General features: G+C 44.2%; 1 protein-coding gene across 1 annotated transcript; it reads left to right on the top strand.

Annotated features, from left to right (window-relative positions):
* Positions 1 to 891: 891 nt before the first annotated feature.
* Positions 892 to 19446, top strand: FADS6 (fatty acid desaturase 6). Its single transcript, XM_021002624.2, has 6 exons — positions 892 to 1383; positions 2987 to 3153; positions 11391 to 11571; positions 13850 to 14037; positions 14898 to 15077; positions 17294 to 19446. The coding sequence occupies exons 1-6, from the start codon at positions 1134 to 1136 to the stop codon at positions 17441 to 17443; spliced, it is 1116 nt and encodes a 371-aa protein (XP_020858283.1). The 5' UTR covers positions 892 to 1133; the 3' UTR covers positions 17444 to 19446.
* The last annotated feature ends 2153 nt before the right edge of the window (positions 19447 to 21599 follow it).

The following is a 21599-nucleotide window of genomic DNA, read 5'->3' as shown; positions in this document are numbered from 1 at the left end:
CGATGATGATGCTGGCAAGTCCTTCCTTACCCTCAAAGTGGTCTCAGTGCCCCGCTCCCCATAGTTTACCCTAGATGGAAACTACCCAAGAAATATAGCCAATGCATAGGATAGAGAACACTGGACTTGAAGGGAATTCTGCACTGTTCATACTTTGGGGAAGATGGGTTATTGTTGGCAGGTCAAAGAAGGAGCTGAAACGATTTGGTCCTTGACTGTCTGCCCAGTGGCATGGTGGGAAGGTAAGAAGGCCTTGCTCTATGGAGAGAATCCATTTTGTCCTTAGATTGTTTTTTGTCTTTGCCTCTCAGTTTACCCTTGGTCCCCATCTTTGACCCAGATTCTGACCTTCCTGCTTCTGTGTTTCTGTCTTGTTTTTCGAGAGGGCTGAGAAGAGGAGCTAGCATTAGAGGGAACTTTAAGAAGTTCCCAGGAGGTGAATCTCTTTTGCCCAGGCTCTTTCCACCCTCCACCCATCCCTCTACATGGAATTTGGAGAGCTTCTAGCCTCCTGCTCTTCTTGTCACTGCCCTGGGTGCACCTCTGTCTCTGACTGTGCCCCCCCCCCAGCTTCATATGTTCCCAGAGGGTTGGAAGATGGTTCCACTGGGGTCCCAGGTGATAGACACGTAAAATGGTCCCTTTCTACTCAAAATCACTTGTCTCCTCTCTCCTCCCATCCCTCTCTCGACTTATCAGTCTCTCACAAGCCAAGACAGGGACTGGGGTGGGGAGAGAGCAGGCCGGGACCTGCAGGTCCAGGCTTGCTCCTCCTCCCCCGGACTGATGGTCTTCCTAGCCTCGCATCTTGAGTACCGGACTCCGCCCCTCTCTTCTTCTCACCTTCCCCCAAGCCCCAATCTCTGCGGCTCGCGAGCAGCAGTCCCACCCCTGTGCCCGCCTCCCGCCCCATTTCGGATGCCTCTGTCTTGCCTCTTTCCCGGGCTCCTCTGCTCTCAGCTGTGGCGCCAGTATCGGTGGCCCACTGGCTAGACGCTGCACCTGGACCTCTCTTTGGTCACTCTTTCCCTATCTTCCAACATCCCCGGTGCTCACCTAGCCCTTCCTGTGGGCGCCCACTGTTCTTACCCCAACTTCTTTTCGCACCGGTGTCCGGCGTCCGCCTGTGGGACATGGAACCGGAGGAAAGGAGAAGGGTCTCAGGGAACCTGGGTTCCAGCCAACAGACGGCAAAGGAAACGCCGGGGTCCCCAACCTGCAATGACAGCTGCAGCGATCCTGGACACCCAGGGGTCAAGGAGGGGATGCTGATGGGAGAGCTGGAGGCACTGGTCCAGGAGATGGTGAAGACGAGTAGTTGGTGGGAGCGGCGCGGCCTGGATTGGTTCATCCTTGCTCTTAACTTCCTCGCTCTACCTTTAGGTGAGAAGTGTGGGGCACTACCTGCACTAGGGCCGAGCTCCAGGACGCCGGGAGGATCGGATCGATCCTCCAGGCGCCGTGGGGGTAGGGAAGGTCACGGTGTTTTGCAGAGTCAGGCCCCAAATGGGGTTAACGAAGCCTGGTATTTTTTGCGGGGTAGGGGGGAGAGATACGGGGATAGGAAGAATTGATGCACGTAGGTTGTGTTGGACTGTGGGGAGGGGGAAGGAAAGAAGACTTTGTTAGTGAAATGATTCTGGGGTGGACTTTGGGATGAAATGCCCTCTTCCCCCAGGGATTACATCGTGGCCCTTTCTCCGTAGCTCCAATTTCCTTTGCCCTGAGCGAGGCCGCCAAGCAGAGCAGCAAATACAGCTGCAGTGTCTGCGGGTTTCAGGCTGACCTGTTCTCAAACCTTCCTGTCGATGTTGGGGGCTGGGAAAAGAATTGTTAGCCCTCACTGAACGCCTGGCGGGGAGGGAATGGGGAAGACTGAGAAGAGGTCCGGGATCAGAAGCTGAACTTGTAGTCTGTCCTTCATTGGCCCCAAAGTCCCCAGGCTTCTCCTAGGGGTCGTTGAGCTAGAGGGCAGGGTCTGAGATCCTGTTCCCCTCTTCTCTAAGTTTGGACACGACCCTGCGAGGTCAGCTGCTCTAGAGGGGAGGCTGGTGGGGATATTAGGTAGGGCTGGCAGGCTGGAGTAAGAAAGAGAGAAGGAAAGGAGGGTGTATGCAGGAGGAGGAAGGAGGTGAGAAATGAGTGAGGAACCTTGTAGTATAGGAGGATGAGGAGGGGATTCAGAAGAAAGGATGAGGGAAATGAGGAGAAATGGCAGGAAGGAAGGAGAAGGATATTTACCTGGGGACCTGCTAAGATCAGAGACGCTAAATCTAAGACTCCATACCCAACAGAATTATTTCTGGATATTATTTCTTCCTACTGGTGGGGAAGTGGCATTCAGGATGGGAACCCTATGGTCTTCTTAGCTGAGATCCTGCAGGCTGATCCCCACCCTATGCTTACCCTTGTGTTTACTCCTAACTCTTACCTTATATTCTTGGGTGAATTTGGAGAGGGAGGAGGGAGGAGATTCAAAGTGCATGCCCAAAACTGAGTAGAGGAGACTTTGGTTCTGATTCTGATGTTATCACTACTATGTTGTATGACCTTGTGCACTTGACTTAACCTTTTTGTGCCTCAGTTTCCTCTTCTGTAAAATGAGGCAGTTGGGCTAGGTGATATCTGGGATCCTTTCCAGCTCTAATATAGGAATCTTGGAAACTAAAATTACTGCCCTTGAGTGAGTACCTATTTCAGTGCCCCCATCCTCCAAACTTGAAGGTCTGCTCTTCAGGGAGATGTGGAAAGTACATAGAAGCCACAGTGGGATTAGGGCAAAGAATCTTTTTAGTTAAACGTTTTCTCCTCTCAAGTACAGAACCTAAGGGTTGGAGCAAGTGAGATTACCTGGGTGGGCACTGATGAAAATTTTAGAATTTGAACCCTTTGCTTCTAGATCTCTGGTCTTGGGTCTTGAAGCCTCAGACTGATCCTGATCTCATGTTTTGTTCCCCCACCTTCTCTTTTCACCATTCTCATGCAGGATTCCTGTGTCTTCGATCCCAGAGTACCCTGATCTTTGCCCTAGGGATCATCATCCTAGGGGTGGTACATCACACATTCACAGTCAAGGGTAGCCACCTGGCTAGCCATGGTGCCCTCAGCAACTCTAAACACTGGAGCAGATTTTGGGTGCTTTTCTTTGTGGAAGTAAGGAGGGGACTGGGCTTCTGGGACTATGCATAGGACAGCCTGTGTGAATCCAAGTATGCAAGCAAATGTAATAATATGGATTTGGGTGGGCAATTCCAGCTATATATGTACATGATTAAGTGTGGGATGAAGATACAAAGTGTGTGTGTATTAATTGTGGCATGTGATGTGGACATATTCTATGTTTATGACTTGTGTAATGTGCATGCTTTGAGCTTCTTTAACTCTAATGTGGTTGCTATTTTTTTCTGTGACACTGGGCTGATAGCCACTTAAAGCATCTTTCTCTCACCAGGGGCTCCCAACTGGCATGTCCAGGCCCGTGGATGACCTCTCCTCTGACTGCAACTCACAGGGTGTTGCTTCATAATTTTGCAAGCAGGGTGTCATGGGGAAAGATGGGGAAGGTCCAACTTGGTAGACCTCCTACTTTACTCAGTACCTGAGGGCTTAAGGTTTGACTTCAGCTTGGGCATCAAGACACTCTTATCCCTTCCCTGTGGTGGCAAGGAAATACAGAAGAGTTGTCTTAAATGGAACAAAAACGACTTTCTCTTGAGGCTGATGATTTTTGAGGTTATGAAACTTATCCAGGTTGGCAGTAATAGACACTGAAGGTAGAGATCACCAGATTTCCAAGCCAGGTCTACACTTAGCTCATTCCTGTCTAAGATTCCCATGCTCTTTGGACAAATTCTGTATCTTCAACTTCTACTAAACCTACAATCTGCTGTCTTTATCTAATAACAATTATAGCTGGCATTTATATAGCACTTTATTTTTTTTGTGAGACAATCAGGGTTAAGTGACTTGCCCAGGGTCACACAGCTAGTGAGTATCACATGTCTGAGGCCAGATTTAAACTCAGCTCCTCCTAACTCCAGGGCTGGTGCTCTATCCACTGCGCCACCTAGCTGCCCCTATATAGCACTTTAAGGTAGGCAAAATGCTTTAAAAATATTATATCGTTTGTTCCTCAAAACAGCTGTGGGGTGTAGGTGTTATTATTATCCCCCTTTTACAGATGAGGAAACAAAGACAGACAAATGGGAAGTGACTTGCTCAAGGTTCAGTGTCTGAGACTGGATTTGAACTTAAGTCTTCCTGACTACAGATCCTGTACTTTACATACCATGTCACCTAGCTGCCTTTCATTAGGATAGCTGGGTTCTCCTCTTGCCCTGTCAAATAAATATGAGTAAGATTATTTAAGTCAAACGTAGAGACATTCATCCTTCTAAGAGGCCAAAGGAAGTATGACATTAATAATGTTCAAAGCAGTGGACTAGGAATATGTAATCCTGGATTTGAGTCAAGACTCCATTATTTGCTAAGACAATAGGTAAGTCACTCTGCTGTGATATCTTTGAACCTCAGTTTTCTCATCTGTAAAATGGGGCATTTCGTCTACTTCAGGGACAGGAATGTGCTGAAGCCAGTTAACAAAATCCAACTGTTAAATTTTCAGTATGGGTTTTTTACATTTGCATCTCAGAAATCAGAAAATGCTAGAAATCCAAGCTTGATTTATTGTTGTTGTGAAGAAATTGTCTTGATTTAAGAAAGTGATGGAGAAAATGTTAACAAGGAAGATAAAATTTAAAAGTGTGTTGTGTATAATTTCTCCTGCTCCCTTCCTGGAAAGCACATGGTTAACATTTACCAGCACACCCCTGCACAGAGAGTTGTTAGGTACAGGAACTAGGCCTGTGATTTCACTGGTATAGAGAATGCCTGGAGGAAATACCATATACGTATGTGTATTTGTATGTAATAATAATGGGGAAGAAATACCATCTATATATTTGAGTAAGTTCCTTTTTTTTCCCTTTTTTCTTTTTTGGTGAGGTAATTGGGGTTAAGTGACTTGCCCAGGTTCACACAGCTAGTGAGTATCATGTGTCTGAGGCCAAATTCAAACTCAGGTCCTCCTGACTCTAGGGCTGGTGTTCTATCCACTGCACCACCTAGCTGCCTCCATCTATATATTTGTATACCTATATGTTGTTGTCCAGTTGTTTCAGTCGTGTCCGACTCTTTGTGAGCCTGTTCAGGGTTTTCTTGGCAGAGGTACTAGAGTGGTTTGTTATTTCCTTCTCCAGCTCATTTTACAGATGAGGAAACTAAAGCAAACAGGCTTAAATGGCATCCACAGGGTCCCACATCTAGTAAGTGAGGCCAGATTTGAACTCAGATCTTCCCGACTCCAGGCCCGGCACTCTATCCACTGTACCTCCTAACTGCCCCTGAGTATATGTGTGTATGTATGCATGCATATATATACTTACATATGTATATAATATATTTATGCATGCAAATATACACAAACATACACATACATAAATATGTGTGTATGTATAGAGCTCTATCTACCTATAGTTTAGCACCTTACTTTGAGAGTTACCTTGAGCAGTGAAAAGTTAAGTGACTTGCCTAAGGTCACACAGCCCATATGTGTGAGAAGTAGGACTTAAACCTGGCTTCATGGCCAGCTTTCTATCCACTATCCCATGCTCCCTTTCAGAAGGTCATTATAAGGGCCAAATGAGATAATATAAAAAAGCAAAGTGTTATACAAATGCTTACCCATCATAGGTGAATTCTTAGCAGTGAACAATAATCACAGGTACAGCATGAGTTGTTATTTTTATAAAAACTACAGCTGGATAGTTAATTAGCTCAAGCACATTCAATAGAAGAGAGTAGGTCACCATATACAGCTCTCCCTATCCTCGATTGTTTTGCTTTTCTCCCTGCATTTTTGGGGCAAACCTCCGGGGAGATAGAAGAGGTCATTGTGTTTTTGATCCTCATAGTCCATTTCAGCAAGTTTCCCATCCCTGGCACCCATGAGTGGGGACTAGTTCTCTCACTCAATAGTCTGGAGACCAGCCACAACCCCGGAATGTTAGGGCTTCCATTGTTAAATGGAAAAGGAAGGGAACAAGCATTTATTAAGCACCCACTGTGTGCTATCCACTGGAATAAGTGCTTTACAAATATCTCATTTGACCCTTACAATAACTCTGGAAGGGGAGGGACTGTTATTATCCTGATTTTACAGTTAAGGAAAATGAAGCGGAATTGAAGTGACTTGCCCAAGGGTCACACAGCTAGTAAATGTCTGAGGTTCTGTTTGAACTCGGGTCCTCTTGACTCCAGGTCCAGTGGTCTGTGCACTATGGCGCTACCTAGTGGCCAGTTGAAGAGTGGGATATAAATGAAAAGTTGGAAGTCTCGGCATGCCTCTCCAGACTTCTTTCCCACTCCTCCTCTTCACATATGCTGTGTTCCAGCATAACTGGCCTACTTTGCTGTCCCCAGAACTCAATATCCCCTTACCACATCTCTGTGCCTTTGTACTCACTGTTCTGCATGCCTGGAATGCATTTTCTCCTCAGCCTCTTCTTAGAGTTTCAGCTTCGTGTGCCAAGACCTACTGAAGCCTTTCCTAATCTCCCAGGTTGTGTTTTCTCCATCCTCATATTATCTCATATTTGCTTATCTGTTTACACATTGTATCCCCTAGAAGAGAATATAGGTTCCCTGAGGACTGGGAATATTTTTTTGGACAATCATAGTGCCGTGTATATAAGAATTGATCAATTAATTTTTAAAAAAATATTCAGCGCCTACTATGTGTCAGGCACTGTTAGTAGGAAAAGCAATCCCCTATCCTGAAGTCCTTTGATGACAATCCTAATTTTAGACATATTCTTGACTTGCAAAATGAGATGGGAATTGGAGGAGTACTAAACAGTAATAGTCCTTTTAAACTCCTTCCTATTAATTTTTAATCTATGTTTCTATGGCCCCTTATTGAATGTAATTTTTATTGCATTATGATCTCAAAAAGGATAAGCTCCTTCCTGATAGAAAGGTTCATCTTGTCCAAATATCTCCTTGAGGCTAGCTGGTACAAATAGGATTCTGGTAATATAAATAGTACTCTCCATATAATGCCTTGTTTCTCAAAACAACTCTCACAGAGATTTGAAACCACATGAGAATTTTAATGAAAATGAAGTTTAAGGAAAGAGTCCTTCCATTGTATAGCTTCCCACCCACTTTGTTAACCCTCAGGGTCTAGAGGATGTGAATAACTTAGACACCATTTATAAAATTGTAAAACTTATGTAAGAACTGGAAACATTTGTTTTGATGACTCTTTGGAGCCATCTTCGTGCGGGACTTGTTCAATTAAATCCAACAAATATTTATGAAGCATCTATTATTATGCACCTGGGCTGGGTGTAAACATGATAACGTTCCTACCTTCATGAAGTTTATATTTTACTATGGGACAAAACTATGATATATACACCTCTAATGATAATTCAGTGTTGGGAGTGATAAGGGCCAAAGAGAGATCCAAAGGGGTCCAGGAATAGAAAATGCTGTCATTTGGGTGGGAATATATGGAGGAAGTAGAATTTGAACTGAACCTTTATGGGAGTGAATCTTTAAGGGAGTTTAAGCCATAATCATCACAATAGCTAGCATTTATATAGTGCCACCTAACTTATTAAATGGACATCTGGGTGGTGCAATGGACAGAGTGCCAGGCTTGGAGGTGAGAAGCCTTCAGTTCAAATCCAACCTCAAATACTTACTAGCTGTGTAACCCTGGGCAAATCACTTAACACTGTTTGCCTCAGTTTCATCATCTATAAAATGAGCTGAAGAAGGAAATAGCAGACTATTCCAACATCTTTGCCAAGAAAACCCCAAATGGAGTCACAAAGAGTTGGACGTGACTGAAAACGACTGAACAACGACAAAAGCGTATTAAATAAGTTCACAAGCCCCACACTAGGAAATCTTGCTCTACAGCAGAAGGGTCAAGCATGTGGCCGAGTATAGCCTGAACCAGAGTAAACTTTAATTGAGAAATATTTAACAAAATAAGTCAGTAGATAACATTACATTTTAAAACTAAGTCCGTATGTGTTCTACAGGGATCTTTACAGATTAGTGGCCTCCATTTCTAGCTGCGTTTGACAGTACTGTTCTAAAGCAAACTGGCAGAATTAGGGAGATAGAAAGCCTGGCATATTGAACTGCTCCCAGCAAACTGCCTTGGAAAAAAGGTCTGTGAGAGAAGGCTGAAGGGAGCATATTGATTTTTAGAGACAAATGTTGAGTGTTTAAATGGGAAGGAATGTGAAATAAACTGGAAAGGAAGGTTGGAACCAGATTATGGAGCCTGTGAAATGCCAAGGTAAAGGCATTTTATCATTATTATTTTTATTATTATCTTAGAGACAATAGGAATCCAATTGATCTTTTTTTCAAGTGAAGGACTGACAGGATCAGACCCATACCTTGGGAAGATTATTTGGGCTGTTTTGGGAAGGTTGGATTAAGAAGGAGAGAGATAGGAGGCAGGTAGACCAATTGGAGCCCATTACAATTGTCCTAATAAGAGACAGAAATAGGAAGGTAAACCATGTATGTAGAGAGAAGGGGATAGATGCAAGAGACGTCTGAAGCTACAGAAAAGGTGCCAACTTGCATTGGCAGAAGGGGTTCCCAATACCTGTGAAAATCACAAGTCCAGTGCCTAGCCTATAGTTAGGACCATCATTTTAACCTTCCATATAAGCTGATATGTGTGTGTGTATTTGTATGTATGTATGTATGTATGTATGTATGTGTGTGTGTATATATATATATATCTATATATATATGTGTGTGTGTGTGTGTGTGTATACACACACACACACACACACACACGTACTAGGATTTCTATAGAATGCCATGAGAGTCATCTTCTAAAGGCTCTTGCTAGGAGATCCTGAACTGACTTTGACCTAGCACCTGGGAGGAGTGTGGCGATTTAATAAATAGCAATCTGGACCTGGAGTCAGGAACACCTAGGTTCCAAATGGATACTTGCTAGCTATGTGACTTTTGGTAAGTCACTAAAACTTTTTTGCTTTTAGGTTCCTTATCTTTAGGGGGGCGGTGTGTTGTATCTGCACTACTTACCTCATAGCACTGTTTTGAGGATCAAATGTATACAAAAGGCTTTGAAAACTTTAAGGCACAATAAAAATGTCTTTTGTTTCATAGGTAAGGTAGGTGGTTATTTCAGATGCAATATTAGGGGTGGGAAGGTACAACAAAGGATGCTTCTGAATATTATTTTTTATTTACAAACATTTTTTATGTCAGAAAATTCCATTCTCCAGGTCCAAGTTGCTATTACACTACTACACTTCTCTTAGATGCGAGGTCAAAGTCAGGCACAAAGATGATAACTTTTATTTATTTTGTGATAAGCCCAGTCACATGTTATAGTGAAGGCTTGAAGCCTCTGGTGAACTATCACACGCAGGATCACAATTTTCCAACCTTGCCTAGGGCACAGACAACAATTAGCTTTGTCTAGATCCTTCAGAAATTCCACCTTTTAGAAAGTTAATGAAAAGAATCACTGCTTTTATCAGAATGTTTATTTCCTCTGCAAAGCCAGAGTTTGCAATGCTGTCCATTTCGTTACAGAGTACCTTTTGGTACAAAACAAAAGTTTCTTCTTGGGTGTGGTGCAAGAAAAAAACGTTATCCCTGAAGATTAATTTGAACGCTTTCTCTTGTCAGGAAATGCAGTGCAAATAGAAAATGTTAAAGCTATGTAACCTAACTTGTTTCTTTTTAGCCTTTGCTGCCAGAAATTTTAGAGCAAAATTTGGTACTCAACCATAGCATTTCAATTGCCCTGAGTAGTTGGTATTCCTAGAGGGATTTTATTCTGTTATGTCCCTAAATGTATTGTTTTCCATTTCAAATGCATTTTATTGACGGCTTTTGTCTTTATATCATAATCATTTCCCACCCACCTCTCCAGATGTAACCATCCCTTGTGACAAAGAAAAAGTATTAAGCAAAAATAAGTAAGACAGAGATTGCCTGACAATGTACATACAGTATGCTATCCTGGTAGTTGCCCACCTTTCTGCCAGAGGGAGAAGGTTTGATAAATTAGCTCTTCTTCAGGACTTTCATTGCTTTTTGTCACTATGCAGGGTTCAACTTCCTTTTAGGAATCTGTTTATGCTGCAGTGACTGTTTATAGTGTTCTCTTATTTAATTTATTTTGTTCTAGGTCTATTCATGTGAGTTTTCCTAGATTTCCCAGAATCCTTCTCAGTGTATAATAATATTCTGTTACATTCCTATACTTTGATTTTTCAAAGGGTACCCCTTATTTCTGGCTCAACATTACCAAAAAAAGTGCTGCTATGAACATTTTGATTTATATTAGATTTTTGTTTCTGTCTCTAACTTCCTTGGGGAATATGGTAAGATCAACGGGTCACAATGTATAAATGGATTGGTCACTTTTCTTGAATAATTCCAAATTGAAGTCCAGAATGGCTGGACCACTTCATGGCTTCACCAAGAGTACATCAGTGTGCCTGTCTTCTTCCCACATTGCTAGTTCCCATCTTTGCCAATTTACTTGGTGTGAAGTGAAACCTCAGAATTCTTTTAATTTGCACTATTAGTGCTTTAGAATATGCATTCTGTTTTAAAGGGTAAAACCCCTCAATTCCTCTTGAAGGTGGGAAGGCGTGTAAATCTGAAATAAATAAAAATTATTGGCCTAGATAAAAGCTTCTAGGGAATACTATGCTTTGTAACTTTTGCATATATTTGCATATAATGAAAGCATTAACTTCCTATCGTGTATTCACATTTCTTCTTCTATTTAAAGAGTCCTAGGCTGTCTCTCCATGCCTCTGCCATTCTCTGTTCCTTTCTGTCTACAGAGAATTCCACCAAATTTCCATCTCTGTTGCTGTGTGATCTATGCAATTATTTATCCCATGGTTTATTGACTTTGTGGACAGTCCATGTACATTTTCAATCTCAGATTGTCTGTCTTTAGCTATCTAGAACACTCAGGGTCCACCCTGCCTTTTAACTGATGTAGACCCAGAGAGTTCAAAGCAGAATTAGGACAGTAAAGATGCTGTAGGAAAATCACAAATTGCTTTGAAAAGCCAGGAGGAAAATACATTTGCCATCACAATCCTCTTTATTCATGTACATAATGAATGGGAAACTGACTGTAAATGCAAAAGTTCTTGGGAAGGTTTGGAGGGCTTGGGAGGTGGTCCTAAAGCAAAGCACCCCTGTGTTAGCCTGTGCCCAAGAAGGTCTTCTGTTCCCATGCCAATGTTCCTGGCACCCTTATTGTTCCATTTCTCTACTCTTACACTCCTTAGGTGTGCACTTCGTTCACAGCTGAACAGGCCACACATGGCCATGTGAAGTTACATCATGGTTACACCAATGTGGTGGGCTTGGGGGACTCGAGTACGTGGAAGGTGCCTATCCTGAATCGATATGTCTACATGTTCTTTGCTCCATTGATGTTACCCATCATCACCCCTCTGGTGGCACTTGGTGGGTACCCCTCTCCTGGGACCAGTCCCCAAAATTCCCAGGCTACATCCTTGAGTAGAATTAAGGAACCTCCTTGGAAAAGGAGTACCACATTTCTCCCCTCCCCTACCACCTTCAGGGAGGCATTTGATGGTGACAGCTAGGTGGTGCAGTGGATAGAGCACCAGCCCTGAAGTCAGAAGGACCTGAGTTCAAATCTAGCCTCAGACCAAATGCTTGAAACTTACTAGCTGTGTGACCCTGGGCAAGTCACTTAACCCCAATTGCCTAAAAATATAAATAAATAAAGTGAAATAAGATGTAATTTTTTTTAAGAAAGGAGGCATTTGATGTAATAGGTTGGGAGCCCAGACTTCTGGATCTCATTCCCAGCTCAGACAGGATAGATAGATTGCTCCCCCGGTCAACAACTTAGGGATTTTTGGCCTGATATTAAGAGGCAAGGTGGGCTAAGAGCCTGTGAATGCTGGGGCACAATGTTGAGTGAGTGGTGTGATGGGAATAGCATTGGTTCTGGGATCAGGAGCCTAGGTGAGAATCCCAGGTCCACAATACACTAGCCATGTGACCCTGGACAAGACATTTACATTATCTGAACCTCAGTTTCCCTATGCTACACATGGGTATGACAATATTTGTAATGCTTATCTTATAAAGAGCATGTGTTAAAAGTTCCTTGCTATGGAAATGTAAGTTATTATTATTACCTGGAGGAAGTCACTTATTTGTAACTCCCCACAGCAATAAAGATGCTTGGATTTAGATACCAGTCTTAGGGAGGAGAAATATCTCATGATACTTAATAACTAACAAATAAATAACAACTGGTATTTATGTAGCACTATAAGGTTTGCAAAGTGTTTTTTTGTTGTTGTTTTTTGTTTTTACAAATACCTCGTTTGGTCCTCACAACGACCCTGTGAGTTATAGATATGGAAACTGAGACAAACAAAGGTTAATTGACCTGCCCAGGGTCACACAGCTAGCAAGTATCTGAGACAGGATTTGAACTCAGGTTTCAGTGGATTCAGTGTATCACCTACCTGCTTTTACATACCAACTGGGAGAACTCCCTGATAGCTCTGGAGCTGTACTTTGGCCTGGGGGCCAGAGATGAAGGAAAAAATCCTCAATAGCCTCTATGGCCTTTTAATAATGTGCCTATATATTCTATGGCCTGTGTCAGGGCTGAATTTCTTACCTTGCCCCAGTCCCATTAAATATTCCTTCATCTACTAAGTGCATCAGGTGGAGTTCTATAAACAGAGGGCTTGGAGCAAAAGTCCTGAGTTCAGATCTTAGCTCTGTGTGTACTACCTGTGGGACTCTGGGCAAATCTCTTGGCTTCTCCGCATTTTCTTGCCTGTAACATGAGGGGATTGAACTGTATGGTCCTTAGGTCCCTTCTAGCTCTAAATCCTACAATTGAGCTCCAAGGGGCCCCAGCCTGGGAAGAAATTGGAGAAGGTTCGAGCAGGAAGATGGTCTTAAAGATGACCTAATCCACCTCCTTCATTTTACATTTGAGGAAACTGAGGTCCAGTGAGCCTAAGCGAATTGTGCGAGGTTCACAGAGGCAGTCAGTGGCAGGGCTGAGATCAGAACCTTGACCTCTTCTTCCTAGTTCCGTGTTCTATCCCCCTTGGCTTTTAGTGGGATGTGGTGTGGAGCACCAAGGATTTGAAGTCAGAGGACCTCAGATTGAACCCCAGGTCTGTCACTTTAGCTATCTGTGTAACCTTAAGCAAGTCACTTCCCTTAATTTTCTCATTTTAAAAGTGAATTTTATTGTTGTTATTGTTCAGTCATGTCTGACTCTTTGTGATCCCATTTCTTGGCAAAGATGCTGGAGTGGTTTGCTATTCTTTTTTCAACTCATTTCAGAGATGAGGAAATTGAGGCAAACAAGGTTAAGTGACTTGTCCAGGGTCACGCAGCTAGTGTCTGAGGCCAGATTGGAACTCAGGAGGATGAGTCTTCCTGACTCCAGGCCCAGCACTCTATCCATTTTGCCACCTAACTGCCCTAAACAATTAGACCATGAAGGGACTCAAACCTCAATCTTAGGATCTAAAGTCAAACATCTAAACTATTACAGCACGTGGTCCACATTAAACAATGAATAGGGAGGAAGAAATTGACCACCCAGCTCCCTTCTAGATCTCTAAATCTACTATTCTACCATCTTAGTCTTTACTTACTATTCTAGTCTTTTGGAAACTTAGAGGGGGCTCAGAAGATACCAACCAACCTTGCCTCACATTCCTTTTTCCCAAAGGGCTGCTGAGGAAGGAGGAGCCTAGGATAGTTCTTCGGACCTTGTGCCTCATGTCCCTGGGGCTATTCTCTCACTACTGGCTGCTGATCAAAGTCTCTGGCTTCCAGTCTCCTGGGTTTGCTCTTCTCTGCATGCTTATCACCCGGGGCCTGCTGGCTCACCCCTACATCCATGTCAACATCTTCCAGGTAAGGCTTTCCCTGCCAACTTTATGAGGTGTGGGAAGGTTGGGGGGAAAGCGTTCTTTAGGGCAGAGGCTCCAAACACCCTGCCTATGCTGCTGGCAACACTCTCAAGTCCAGCTGAACCAGATTAAAATGGAATTGAGAAATATTTAACAAAACAAATAAAAATACAATAAAAATAGATATTACATTTTTAAATTAATTCAATATTTAGCTGGTAGGAATCTTTATATATGGATTAGTGGTTCCATTTCCATATGGGTTTGACATTACCGCTCTTGGGCAAGCACTTCTTAAACTGTGGGTCATGACCCCACATGGGGTCATGAAAAATTTGGCAACAGTAAAAGATTTCTGAAAGCCCAGCCACCAAAATTTAACTCAAAATCAAACGTGTGATGAATCCGAGGTGTTTCTGGCAGCCCTAGCCCATGCTGCATTGCACAACTTTACTGGGACTTGGGTTCTGAACACAAAGCATGTGTACTTTGCGCTGCACATGCCCTGAGGCCACACAACGCCAATGAAGCAGCAAAAGGGGTCGAGAGTAGAAAAGGTTTAAGAAGCCCTTCTCTAGGGGAAACAAAGACTAGGTAGGACTAGAGGTCTCCTAGGTGGGTATGGATGTCAAGTGGGGAAAAAGAAAAACTAGGGGACTTGAACAACTGAAGAATACTCTCAAATTCAGGGCCAGGTTGGGAGATCTCAGATGATTGTGTCTCCAAGAGGGGAATCCTCCAAAGCAAGTCAAAGGAAAGCAGCCTAGCCCAGGGGATCAGGATGAGCACTGCCTTCCTTCAGGCTGAGAAAGGGCTACAATCTCAGAGTATGGTTGTATGTGTCTTTTTGTGTGTGTATCAAAGCACATCGGGCTGCCCATGTTCTCCTTGGATAAGAAGCCCCGGAGGATCCACATGATGAGCCTTGGGGTGCTCAATCTGCCCCGAAACCCCATCCTGGACTGGACATTTGGCCATTCTCTCATCAGCTGCCACGTGGAACATCACCTCTTCCCCCGGCTCTCTGACAACATGTGTTTAAAGGTAGAAGAGGGATAGGGGCAGAAAAGGGTTGAGGACAGGAGAGAAAATGGCTAGGAGAAGGAAAGAAAAGAATTAGGGACTAAGGAGAAAAGAATTAGGGGCAGGGAAGAACAGGGTTGGGGCAGGGGAGAGCAGTTAGAGAGACATAAAAAACTGGCCCAGTGGGAATAGCTTCAGGGCATAGGTGTCTAGAGCTGGTCCTGCCCACTGTTTCTTGAGGGGGTCAGCACACAATAGAAAATCGACTACTTCAACGCCACATAGAAAAAGTATTGATATTTTTGTTTGGGTTTCTAATATCAACCAATCAACAAACATTTATTAAGCACTTAACGTGTGCCCAACACTGTGCTATGTGCTAGAGATGCAAAGAGTGGACAAAAAAAAAGTCCCCTCTCTCCCAAAGAACCACTTATAATGAATAATTTTTTAAAAAGAAAGAGGGAAGGGGCAGCTAGGTGGCGCAGAGGATAGAGCACCAGCCCTGAAGTCAGGAGGACCTGAGTTCAAACCTAGCCTCAGACCAAACACTTGACACTTACTAGCTGTGTGACCCTGGGCAAGTCACTTAACCCCAATTGCCAAAAAGGAAAGAAAGAAAGAAAGAAAGAGGGGAAAAAAGCCAGTTCAGAAAAACAAGGCATCGAATCAACCATTTGACTTTATATGCTACACCCGTAGTATCTCACCTATACAAAGGCAGGAGAGAGGCATTTTTTCTTTTTTTGGGACCAAATTTGGGCATTATAATTTCAAAGCATTTAGTTTCCATTTTTGATGTTACTGTTGTTCTTTTCTTCTGCCTTGCTGTAGTTACTGTGTCTAATGTTTTTCTAGTTCTGCTCACTTCACTTTGCTTCAGTTCATATAAGTCTTCCCATGCTTCTTGTCAGCCTTCTTCTTAAATATTTTCTAATAAGCAGCTGTGTGGTGCAGTGAATAGAGCACTGTGTCTGGACTCAAGGAGACTTAAAGTTAAATCTGGCCACAGACATTTACTCCCTCTGTGACCCTGGATAAGTCACTTCACCTCTGTCTGCATCAGTTTCCTCAACAGTAAAATGGGAATAATAACTACCATCCAGGGAAGTGAGACAATCAAATGAGATAATAATTACAAAGCACTTAGCCTAGTGTCTGACACAGAGTAAGCACTTAATAATTTCCTGTTGAATGAAGAAATCTCTAGAATAAGGGATCCCATGATTTTCTGTTGGTCCCACAATCCAGAAGTTAATCACTTTTGAGCCAGGTCTAACCTAAGACTCTCATGTTACAATTGATGGGAAATTCTTTTCATTTGAGCTCTGTTGTGATGGAGAACATGTAGTCAGCATTTCCTCCCCAATAACCCTTTATATACTAAAGACAGGTCTGAAGATGCTGCTTGTCCATCCCTCCACCTTATCATATGCCCATTCCTCAAACCCTCTAACCCACTTTTCCTTTGGGCTAAACAGCCACAATAATTTTCAGTCTCAAATTCAACTTGCACAAACATCTCTCAATTGTTTACTATGTGCAAGACACTATTTTGCTGGTTCTCCAAGAAAGCTCACCAAATATGAGACTTAGATTGGTTCATTTAGTGGACATAAAAGATGGCCTGTCTTTGTTTTGGACTCTTGAGGTCAAGGAGGCTTAGAGTATGACCTGTCCTGTTTGGTTTTAGTAGAAAGGAAGGGACCAATAGGGAATAAAGCTTGTAGACACCCTACCCTGTTCATTGGCCTGGGAGATAAGGGATGTGCCTCTGGCATTTAGGACAAAAAGTGCCACCATGGCAGAGAGCTCATAAATCTGCCCTAGAACCTTCATGTGGGTGTTGAAGAAAATGACTCAAATTTCATTGAAGGGTGTTGAATTTATAGCCCAATAGCCAGGTTCTAATCTTAGTTTTATTACTTAATACCAGTATTACTCATTGTGTGACCTTGGACAAGTCAATGAAGCTTCTCTGGGCCTCAGTTTCCTCATCTGTAAAACAAGGAGTTTGCACTAGATGACCACCCCCAAGGGCCCTTCCAAGTCTAAATTTATGATCCTATGATCCTTTCTTTTGACTGCTGGACTAAAAACCTTCTTTTTCCTGGGTTCTGAACTAGAGTTGGCAGTTACAGACATTAGCATGTGAAAAGGGAAGTGGAGAAAGAGTCTCCTTTGGGGAAAAAACCAATCTCTATCTTATTAGACTTTGTTCACTCCTCTTCTTCTAGGTGAAGCCAGTGGTGTCTCAGTTCCTTCAAAGGAACCATCTGCCATACAATGAGGACTCCTACCTGTCAAGACTTTCACTTTTCTTGAGCAGATATGAGGAGCTCATGGTGCATGCCCCTCCCATCACTGACCTCGTGGGGCTCCAGTGAGGATTTTCCCTCACTGACAAGTCTCCCCAGCCCCCTTGCCCTCCCCAGGGTTCTGGCTCAAGATCACCCTAGAACCTAAGCCTGCCTCTCTCTGCTCCCTGGAGCTCTGAGTAGATTGGGGGGCTTCTCTTGGATGGGTACTCTGCTTTTTCACCCTTCCATCTTGGGGTGGGAGGGATGGGTATTGGGAAGGGAACACAACCAGCACTGTACCTCCCCCAGAGGGCAAGTGGGTATATGCCCTGGAGGCCTATGGAACATTTCAATCTGTTTGCATTTTCCTGAGTTGGACAAAGAGTGGGCAGCAAGGGTGGTGGCCTATCCTCCTTTGGGGATGGTGTATTCCTCTCCATGATCCTTTAGACCATCTTCATCTTAGGACAAATCAGCCTGATTCCATGTCCCCTCTCCTCTGTCTTCCCTTCTGACTCCGAACGTGAAGTGTCAGTGAGGGCAGGAGGCTTTGCTGAGACATCTGGTAAGAAAAGAGAACAAAGGAAGGTTGGGGCCTTGGTTCCCAAGAAACCCTTCAAATAGTAGTCACTGAGTTCCTCTTCAATTCTGCTGTAATTACTAATACACTGTGGAAACCCCAGCTCAGGCAAGCCAGAATCAGCCCAAAATATTGGCTTAGCATTTCCTGTGGCTCAGGGTACCTCTCTAGGATGTGGGTAGGATTTGAAGGTAAAGGGGAATCAGATTAAGCACTTCTCTCAAGGTGGAAAATAGGGATAGGACCTTATAGACATCTGTGAATAATCTTGGTGATCACTAGAAAAAAAAATCTAGCTTTGAATTGGGACTTAGGAAAAAAGGTTAGGAGGATGTAATCTACTGGAGAGAGGAAGCTAATGGGAAAGGGAATAGTGGGGTAGAGGGAAATAGTGGGGTTGGAAGCAAGATAGGAAAAAGGTTTGGAATGAGAGTTGGGCAGGTAGGAAACAGAGAGGAAGAAGAGGAAAAAGGGATAGGACAGCTAGTTAATGGGGGGAAGGAAACCTTGAAGGCAAGGTCACAGGTCAAGGGCAGTGACAACATGGATCAGTGATACTTTAGCTTGAAGTCTGTAAGTATAATGATGGGAATGGGGCAGGAAGAGGGAGGGGAGGGGAGTAGGTGACTAGAAGAGAGGCCAAGGGTCTAGTGAGCTATAGGACATCTACAAGGTTTAGACTGGAGAGGTCTGGACTGGCTGCAAGGTTGGGAGTATCTGGTTTGGTTACATGGCCATACACCAAGTAAAACGGTTAGCTCTTAGAGCTGGGAAGTTGGCTTGAAAAGTACGCTAGGATTTGTTCTAGGATTTTAATTGAAATGATTTTAAAATAAGACATAGAACAGAGCTGGGGATTCTAATTCAGATGGGGGATGGGGAATGGGTGCTAAGTTTTGGGGGAAAAACTCAGAAATTCAGCCTCAGGTTTAAGGAAATTCTCTCAGTCTTGGAAGAGGAGAATATCATTCTCCAGGGTTATTTGCTTGGCATCTTTGATTTCAGAAATTATCTATAAGAGCAAGACTCTACTCCTCTCTCTTATGGAGGTGGGGAAGGGGGCTGGGGCAGCCCTTTCAGTCAAACGGGTGATGGGAGTGTGCAGCTGTGATGTGGCAGTATTATTATTGAGCCGGTAAGGTGGTATGACAGAGTGACGGCCTTGGAGGAGGAGAAGGGAAGTTGGAATCATGCCTCAGACACTAGCAATGTGACCCTAGACAAGACGGTTACTCCACTGGCAAAATGGAGACAATAATAACAACCTCCCTGACAGGGGTGTTGTGAACATCAAGTGGAATAACATTTGCAAAGCACTTTCCAAATCTTAAAGCACTACATACATGTTAACAATTACTATCAGACTCAGGGTTTGTAGATGCATCAACAGCTTTGTGTACTGGGAGGCAAGTTAATTAAATAGCTAATCCTCCAAATAAATAATGGACAGGTCTCAGAAAAGGTCTGTTAGATGGTCCTGGCTAATGATTAAAACCACCCCAAGATGTGACCGATGATTCCTGATTATTGATTTGACTCCTGGAGAATGGAGGAGGAGGTGGGTTGGTAGGACACCAGACTGGTTCTGTTTATATCACAGTCACATGTAGTTTTCCCCTTGACAACTAGGAGGCGCAGTGAATACAACTTTGGACCAAAGGCAGGAAGACACGAATTCAAATTCGACTTCAGACACTTTACTAGTAGTGTGTGACCCTGGGCAACACCCTTCATGTCTGTTCGCCTCAGTTTCCTCAAGTGTAAAATGGGGGAAATAATAGTAGCCATTTCCAAGGGTGGTTGTGAAGATCAAAGAAGATATTTGTAAAACACTCTGAAGGTTCACAGTAATAAATGCTTGTTGTTCATCAACTCAGGGAATGGGGAACCAAGGAATCCTTGGGCTCTGCAGGTTCCAGGCCAGGGGTTATTTAACAGAGTGCCTGGATCCAAGTCCCCAGGCCGGGTTGAGAATTTTGGAACCCTTTTTAGGATTGGCTGTTACCAGGCTCAGTCTAACCTTCGGGAGGAATGATAGACACGGAGAAGGCGGGGGAAACTTATCTTGTGCCCAATCCCCATGCCGCCAGGGAAGGGGCGGGGCAAACCAGAACGTCCCCTTCTCATTGGCTGTGGTCCTCTCTTGGGAGTCCGGGAAAGAGAAGGGAAGTTATTCCCTTTGCGCCTAGTGATTGGCTCTAATAAACACTAAGGAGGGCTCTAGTCTCCCGGAAGCTAGGGGTGGGGCTGCGAATGACGGAGGGTGGAGCCCGAGGAATGGGTTTGTCCCACAAGGGGGCCGGGTTACCCAGAGAGACCGCGGAAGGAGGGGTCGGGGCACAGACTCCGGCGTGACAAGGAGAAGACGGGCCCGGGGGCGGGGCATTGTGCATGACGTAAGATGGAGGGCGGAGCGTCATCTGCGCAGAATGTCAGAGCCCTCAGGTGCACTGTGTTCTTGGCTGTCCATGGCTCCCTGGGGCTGGGGCCGCTTCCTGCTGCTGCCTCTCTCCTAGATACAGGACGTACATCAATGGGGACGGAGGTCATGGGTGGGGGGGAGGCTTCAGTTCCAAGAAGACCCCTCGCCGTCATCTGCCCATGGGGAAGCTGAGTCCCAGGTGAAAGGACGTCACCCCCAGCGAGTCAGGGGCCAGTTCAAAGCTGGAACCCAGCCCTGTTGACCTTTGGTCCAGGACCTTTAGGAGATAGGGGGGATCAGAGGGAAGACCCTCCTCTCCTCCATTTAGGGGATTATACGAGAAGTGGGGGAGGGGCAAAGAAATCTAGAAATCTAGGAGTTGTTTCGAGGTGGATATGGAAATGACAAGTGACAATGTGGGGCATCTGTAACAGGGTAGACTGGTGTGGACACGACAGGAGTGAGTGAGGGGTGTGTGTGTGTAAATAAGAGAGAGATTGTAAGTGGAGGTGGAATAATTAATAATAAAAATAGCTGACGTTTGTATAGCATTTACTGTGGCCAGGCACTTATTATTTCATTTGATCCTCACACCAGCCCTGGGAGGTAGGGACTATTATCACCCCCATTTTACATATGAGAAAACTGAGGCAAACAGAGGTTAAGTGACTTGCCCAGGGTCACCCAGATAGGAAATGTCTGAGGCCAGATTTGAAGTCTGGTCTTCCAGGCTTCAGGCCCAGCATTTGGTCCACTTCACCATCTAGCTAAGGACCTCTGTTGGGGAAGGACTGAGAGATGGAAATACTATAGATGGAGAGAATGTGTGGAGCAGTGGTGATGAAGGGAGAAAGAGATAGGCATAAATGAGTTCAATATAAGGGGAGAGGGAAGATGGAACAGGAGAGAGAGATGAATGAATGAATGGAGGTGAGATATAATAGGGAGAAAGGGAGACAGACACAAGACATAGATAGGAATGAATTAGTGTGTGTGTGTGTGTGTGTGTGTGTGTGTGTGTGTGTGTGTGTGAGAGAGAGAGAGAGAGAGAGAGAGAGAGAGAGAGAGAGAGAGAGAGAGAGAGAGAGAGAAACAGGCCCTTTGGTGGGGAAGGAGGAAGAAAGAGAGAGAAAGGGAGACATGAATGAGTGTGTGGGTGAGAGACATAAAGGCTCTTTGGAAAAGAGAGGGAAGAATGAAGGGAGAGACAGATGAGACAGAGGAATAAAGGAATGTGAGGA

This window comes from Phascolarctos cinereus, unplaced genomic scaffold (genome assembly GCF_003287225.1).
Source record: "Phascolarctos cinereus isolate Bilbo 61053 unplaced genomic scaffold, phaCin_HiC Scaffold_5;HRSCAF=322, whole genome shotgun sequence".
In the NCBI taxonomy this organism is placed as follows: domain Eukaryota; kingdom Metazoa; phylum Chordata; class Mammalia; order Diprotodontia; family Phascolarctidae; genus Phascolarctos; species Phascolarctos cinereus.
This window is presented reverse-complemented; position numbering and strand designations above follow the sequence as displayed.

What these genes read in the sequence shown, in the direction of transcription:
- FADS6 (XM_021002624.2), top strand. Translation starts at nt 1,134, where the DNA reads ATGGAACCGGAGGAAAGGAGAAGGGTCTCAGGGAACCTGGGTTCCAGC. An exon ending in TCCATGTCAACATCTTCCAG is followed by an intron (nt 14,038 to 14,897) that starts GTAAGGCTTTCC and finishes TGTGTATCAAAG; the next exon opens with CACATCGGGCTGCCCATGTT. An exon ending in CTGACAACATGTGTTTAAAG is followed by an intron (nt 15,078 to 17,293) that starts GTAGAAGAGGGA and finishes CTCTTCTTCTAG; the next exon opens with GTGAAGCCAGTGGTGTCTCA.